General features: G+C 30.7%; 1 protein-coding gene across 1 annotated transcript; it reads left to right on the top strand.

Moving 5' to 3' along the window:
• Positions 1-5,893: 5,893 nt before the first annotated feature.
• On the top strand, positions 5,894-6,851 carry LOC137623006 (cuticle protein 7-like). Its single transcript, XM_068353623.1, has 2 exons — positions 5,894-5,970; positions 6,347-6,851. The coding sequence occupies exons 1-2, from the start codon at positions 5,911-5,913 to the stop codon at positions 6,722-6,724; spliced, it is 438 nt and encodes a 145-aa protein (XP_068209724.1). The 5' UTR covers positions 5,894-5,910; the 3' UTR covers positions 6,725-6,851.
• Positions 6,852-7,500: the final 649 nt, after the last annotated feature.

Here is a 7,500-nt window from a genome sequence, read left to right as displayed (position 1 = left end):
TTTTAATTATGATTTTAATTACTGACTTGAACGATATTTCATTTGACGTAATCAGAAAGCTTTTATTAAAAGAATGTATAGCGTTCTAGAACATCAAATCCACCCCTTTAACTTTATCGTGTATGTGCACTTATGTTTTGAATAAAATAAAATTCTTATTGGCAATCATCATATAATAGAGAGAGAGAGAGAGAGAGAGAGAGAGAGAGAGAGAGAGAGAGAGAGAGTGAGAATTCTAAACCATCAAATCTATACTCGATACGTGCCCTAGCAACCAAGTGATATTCTATAGACACTGTCACTGGATGTGACTAGCGAAAATCGTGCCAGATCTAATTCTAGGAACAATGAGAGATAATTGCCGGCATACCTTATTACCTTTCTCAAATCTAACACCTTTGTATATGATTTGGATATGAGTTATGTTATTTGTACCTTCGATAAAATCCTCTTTTATTGAAGAATATTGATTAAGTTTCACTCTGTTTTTACTGAAATATTATTTTTTTTTCAAAGTTTTCATATCTTTGATTAGAGTTCTTTAATTTCTTGGTGAAGATAATATGAATTTCCTTCTTATTCTTTTAAAGAATGATACTTTTTTCCCCACTTTGTTTCTCTTTATTACGAGGGAAGTGAATTGATCAATTTTGATTCGTAGTTTTGAAAATAGAAGGGAATGGGATATATAGAAACTAGTAATATTATTTACATACAAATCCATACTTGCACTCAAAACACAGACACGCCAAAAAACGTAAATAATATTCTATCTATGACACAATCAGAGTTTCACGAGGAATCCCCGTCATAAAACAATCCCTTGATCACTTCTTTGTAAATGAAACCTTGACCTCAAACACTAACACCAAAACAATGTTAAAACGAAGAAAATCGGGTCACAAAAAGTAAAAGGAAAGAAAGACTTGTGAATCCTGACAAAATTCCAAACCCCAGTGCCAACCTTAGTTTCTATTGTTAAACCACAATCCCACCTCTTCCTTAGGGAAAAAAAAAAAAAAAAAAAATGTACATCGGGACGGGTGGGGAGTTGTGACTAGAGTATCTTTTGTGGTGGAGCATGTGAAGTCGGGCCGTGGTTTGTACCTAATTACCGCTGAACTACAGCACACGAATGCCGTAATTTAATTACGTTTAGATTTGGCGTTACATTTCAGTTAATCTTATGCGTGATCTGTACAGAATATCTGCGTTTCGTGGTCCTTAACTTGCGCTTCGTGGCTTTGGATGATCACTAAGTAACTAGGACGAACTTGGGTCGCTTTGTTTTGCATGTCGAACTTGATGAATTTCGAGACGAAGTTATCTGATGCAGCCTTGGCAGAGTTACATTATATATCTATCTATCTATCTATCTATCTATCTATCTATCTATCTATCTATCTATCAATCTATATATATATATATATATATATACATATAAATATATGTATATATATAATATAAATATATATATATATATATATATATATATATACATATGTATATATATGAATATATATATGGTATAAATTTACATGAGAGGGAAAGCTAATGGTCATCTCTCTATTGATCTATGTCATATAAAGGTATTTGTTACAATAATGAACTACTCAGATGAATACTCTTGTGCATAACCCGAAAGATGGAAATTATAAAGGAATCTTCCTAATGTTCTGAAGAATACTAAACCAGTACAGATACGTAAAGCAGCTTTGGAATTTAGAATTAAGATAACTGGTTATGTTCGAGTCTGAGATACGCAAAGGAATGACAATAGGACATACAATGCAATAGAAAATAAATAGGAGATAGGAAAACAGATAGTCTCTTAGTAAAAATTTTCCAACTTCTGGGATTCCACTTTCACGAAAAGGTCATTTTGAATAAGATGTATTGCAAGATTCCTTAGAAAAACACAATAGGTAAAATTTTCATATACATATGGTGAATTGAAAAAGGCCTGTAATAGTTTTGTTAATTTATTTAAAGGAATAAAAGATAATGGTAAAGAGATATAAATTTCTCAACTACAAAATATATTGCCAGTGTCTCAAATTTTATCCATCAATGATATATCTGTCAATGAAATACTGGCGTTGAATTATAATGATTTCAATTGAAACTGAAAGTACAAACGGATAATAACCCAACGAAGGATTTTCTAACAAAGGAAAATATTAAGACTGAACTTTATTAGCTTCAAATCAACAGCAAATAGTCATTTTAGAATAATCATAAGATTCAAGGACACATAAAATGATCACTATTGAATTTCAGTGGTTTAATCTACACACCAGGTACCTGTCTGAAAAAAAAATATAGCAAAATATTCATTTCCTATTGAAGTAATAACGTTCATTTTTTAAAACGTTACAACACCGAGGTTTTTATGAATCACTTTGTTTAATATCCCTTGATATTTTGACTACATACTAAGTACCAATTAAGAAATTACCTGGCCAAAGAAGAGCAATGGGTTAGAATTGAAGAGATATATATTCTTTGATACAAAATTAAAAGTTCTTTGACATTAATGGTCTTTTGCAAAATTAACGATTTTGATATGCACGGTAAGTACTGGTCTGAATGCAACCAAACAAAACTTCCATGACGGTAATAAAGTAAGAGTGATTTTTTGTTATTGTTCTACGGACATAAGACTTTTTGGTAAATATAGATATTTGTGTTGAAGTTTGATAATTTCAGCAGCAAGTATTTATATGAAATGATCTTGATAAAGACTTTTTACGAACATATGTTTGAATCTAGAAGTTTCAACTTAACAGTAAGAAATAATCTCGAAAAATGATTACCAAACGTGTAGTGATTTCAACTCCATAGCAAATACCTATCTGATAACTATGTACATAAAGTCTTTGTTCATTTCAAATATCTCTAATTTCTCTAAGAAAGCAGCAATCTGAATATTGCTTGGGCACTGTTACCAAATGAGTATATTGCTGTTCATTTGAGTAGATTTCTACATTGTAGTAAGGTTTCCAAAGTCTTCTTAAAAACTTTAAATTTCGTGATACTTGTTGACCAAAAAGTACAGTTCTGAAAATTGCAACATAAAAATATCCGGACAAAATGATAAATGAATAGAAATAAGGTATAGGGGCATCTACATAACAATACGTAAAGTACCTGTATGAAAACTGTTTGGAAAGGATTCCATAATAAAAAATGTTACATCAGTAGAAAATTGAATTATTCAAACCTTACAACCACTTCACTAATGATAATTTGTCCAGTTATGAAATACGATTAATTTTAACTAAGTAGGAAGTAGCAACTTGTAAATAACAAGGCAAAAATTCCAGGGAATATGCAAATAAGTGTTTCTGTCTACAGTAACTTCTTGATTTATGTAACATCAACTCTACAGTAAATATTGATTTCAAGAAGACAGTAAAAACAAAAATATTTGTTCATGATTTGGTGACATCAACTCTACAGTAAACACCAATCTGATGAAGATAGTGGAACAATTAAATTTATTCCTGATTTATGTGATATCACTCTACAGTAACCACTGATCTGAGGAAGATAGTGGAACAAAAAATTTTATTCTTGATTTAGGTGATATCAACTCTATAGTAATGTGAAGAAGATGGTGGAACAAAGATATTTGTTCCTGATTTATGTGACATCAATTCTACAGTAAATATCAATCTGGAGAAGTGGTGAAACAGAAATATTTGTTCTTGATTTAATAAACATTAACTCTACAGTAAATACCGATCTGGTGAAGATAGTGGAACAAAACAATTTGTTCCTGATTTATGTGACATCAACTCTTCAGTAAATACCAATCTGAAGAAGATTGTGAAAAACAAACATTTGTTCCTGATTTATGTGACATCAACACTACAGTAAATACCGATCTGATGAAGATAGTGTAACTAAAAAATTTGTTCTTTATTTATGTGACATCAACTCTACAGTAAATACCAATCTGAACCAGATAGTAAGATGAAATATGAAATTAAATATCAATGCAGAATTTCAGATATTTGATGTATGCAGTGAGTTGCAATCTAAATATATATATATATATATATATATGTGTGTGTGTGTGTGTTGGAAGACATTTCCTCTTTTCATAGGCACATGAAAACCTTTGTAGAGTTTTAGAGATTTCAACCCAAAGGCAAAAACTTACGAAAATAAACATTGTAAAGGAATCCTTGACTAATAAAAATATTAGTGTTTTGTTAGTGTAATATCTGCTGTATATCAAATACCTGTCAGAAAACCAAATAGGTCATAAGTCCTTATTGAATATGAGTATTGATTCTATACTCTATCGTTTCTAGCTGTACAATAAATATTACGCTGAAAGAGATTTCAGCATTTTTTTTGCATAAAAATTAATCAATATTTTACTTAATTTGCTTTTTTAACTCCACAAAGTCTAAAAATCTGCAAGTCACTTGGAAAGGATTTCTTTGAAATGGAAATACTTGGGTTGAATTCTGCTTGTTTTTACTTATTGTAAATATCACAGAGGAAAATATTAAAAAGAAAACAGAAATTACAAAACACATCATCACTGAACAACGCCTAATTGAAAAGGTGAGAGTACATTTTAATTACATTTTGTATGAAAATAATAGAAAATTGCCCAGGCCAATGTTCTATGATAAATAATGATAAGCTTTTTGTTTGATTGTTTCCAACCCTAGAAATACCAAATAAGACCATGCAGCCTAAAATCCGCCGACTAATGGAAATATCAGTGACGAATTCAATTGGGTTTAATCTTACATCGAGTATCAATTCGAAAGCCACATGAGAAAAGATTTTGTGTTAAATAGAAATTTAAGTGATGCATTTTAGGTGTTAGAATTCTACCAAAATTGTTAATGCATATCACAAAACATAAGACTTGTTGACAAATTAAATGTTATAGCTTATCTTTAGGCGATATCATAGAAAAAAAATACTAATTAAAGATTACGAAACGCGAGATCCCTTGGCAAAATAAAAGATTTGAATTATCCTTCATGAAATTTACAAATTATAACCTTCAACTCTTTTGTCTTATCAAGAAGTAAACGAAAAGTCAAAGATGAAATGAACCAGTCAGTTATTCTGCTTCCGTCTTTTTTACCCTCTCACCAGTGTGGAACTACTGCAAAAACTTGTTCCGTGACGTCACTCGTCGCATGGACTTCCAGCAATATATATAGGGAAGGCTTGCCTTGGGATGGACACAAACGAATCTTACGAACACAAACTAAGATCCTGTACCATGGAAGGAAAGGTGAGGTGTAAACTGGCCGTCATGGGAAACGCCTAACACAAATTATTTTAGATTTTTGTTTTCTAATGCTGTATATATCTTAAAAATTATTTGATACATGCCCACGCTAGTGTGTAAACACCCCCACCAACACACCAACACAGCTACACAGGCACACACACACACGCACATATATATATATATATATACATCTCTCTCTCTCTCTCTCTCTCTCTCTCTCTCTATATATATATATATATATATGTATATATATATATATATACATATATATATATATATATATATATTCGAGTATATTTCAATTTAAAACAAGAGATAAAACTCTCTCTCTCTCTCTCTCTCTCTCTCTCTCTCTCTCTTATGTTTTATTCCTTAACCAAAAGACCATTGCCAGTGATCTGTAAAATATTTCGATCACCATTTCTATCTGTCATATTTATAAAAAAAAATTTTGCCCACAATTTTAGTGATACTCTGTCTAATCAACGAAGTATGCTGATATGTGTGTGGCATAAGGTTTCATTCAACACTAACGAAACAAAAGACAATATTCATAGACGGCCAACGTATGAAAAAACTTATTTGATTATTTGTCTTGAACTGAATTTTCTTTGCAGGTCTTTTTCATCTTGGTCCTCATGGCCATTGCTGCTTATGCTGATAAGCGCCCTGCTTCATACTCCTACAGTCCACCTCAAGTAAGTTGGAATTAAACTATATAACCTGATTGAATATGATATTTTAGAATATGATGTATTTTTGAAAATATTGTTTATCAGGTGAAGAGTAAATAACTTTTTTTAGGAGGATAATTACCTGTATGATTGATTTTATGAAAGCGTTTCTGTTTGTTATTATAACTGAACCGATTTAGTATAAATCTTATATTACGGTTAAATAAATATTTGTGAAAATAGTTCATGGGACGCAGGTTGAATATATAAGTAATGTTATCGAGTAAAAACCACTCCTTATTTATGTATAAGGAATTTCCTTTAACGGAAATGTATAATTGATTCTGAATTCGAAAATCCTTGATAACTTGAAATTAAACATTTTTTTTTTCTACTTTAGGTAACTCGTGAATATTCGGACGAGTCTACCGAAGCCAAGTATGACTTCAACTGGGCTGTCAAGGATGAATATTCAGGCAACGACTTCGGACACCAGGAATCCCGTGACGGCGACCACACTCAAGGGTCGTACTACGTTCAGCTGCCCGATGGTCGTCTGCAGACTGTGACCTACTACGTGGATGGAGACTCAGGATATGTGGCTGACGTGAAGTACCAGGGAGAGGCTCGTTACCCAGACTCAGTTGAATCTAGGGAATACTCAGCCCCAAGACCATCTTATTCAGCCCCAAGACCTTCTTATTCAGCTCCAAGGCCTACTTACTCAGCTCCCGATTCAGAGGAGTCTAGTGAAAATGGTCGCCCAGTATACGGATAAAAACTTCATTACAATTAAAACCTAATAATTAAAGTATTTATGCCTAGAGAAAGTGAGAGAGGTGATACTTAATTGAAATCATGTAAATAACCTGTGTATAAATAAAATATTTACAGACCGAAATAAATTTTTTTTTACCACATTCCTTGAAGAATAGATGTACAAATCAAATGATTATAATTATATAAACATTGTATATGTTGTGGTAGATAGATTGTGGTTAAGGAGGTTAAGGAGCTCTCGAGGGTTGTATACAATTTGAAGAAAGGTCTATAGATTCCAGATGAAGTAATAGTAGGTATATGAGGGTAAGAAAAGATGATAAAGATAACAAGCGCTGGAATGAGGACGGATATGGTAGTTAAGAAAACTGTAGCTAAAGAGTGAGAGAAAATAATTAGAAAGTTGAGGATAGTCATACATAAACTATATATATATATATATATATATATTTATATATATATATATATTTATATATATATATGTATATATATTCATATACATATATATATATATATATATGTATATATGTGTATATATATATATATATATGTTTGTATATAAACATATATATATATATATATATACATGTATATATACACATATATATGCATGCATATGTAATATATATGTGTATAATATATATATATATATATATATATGTATACATATATATACATAAATTAATTATATATATATGTTTTTATATACATATATATATATATACATATATATATATATATATATATAAATATATATTTACCGCCCTAAATGAA

This window comes from Palaemon carinicauda, chromosome 30, assembly GCF_036898095.1.
Source record: "Palaemon carinicauda isolate YSFRI2023 chromosome 30, ASM3689809v2, whole genome shotgun sequence".
Taxonomy (NCBI): domain Eukaryota; kingdom Metazoa; phylum Arthropoda; class Malacostraca; order Decapoda; family Palaemonidae; genus Palaemon; species Palaemon carinicauda.
The sequence above is the reverse complement of the archived record's forward strand: the minus strand, read 5'-3'. Positions and strand labels throughout refer to the sequence as shown.

Bases quoted from the DNA above. Each gene is read 5' to 3' on its own strand.
- LOC137623006 (XM_068353623.1), top strand. From the start codon at position 5,911: ATGGCCATTGCTGCTTATGCTGATAAGCGCCCTGCTTCATACTCCTAC. The intron at 5,971-6,346 runs GTAAGTTGGAAT...TTTCTACTTTAG, and splicing joins ACTCCTACAGTCCACCTCAA to GTAACTCGTGAATATTCGGA.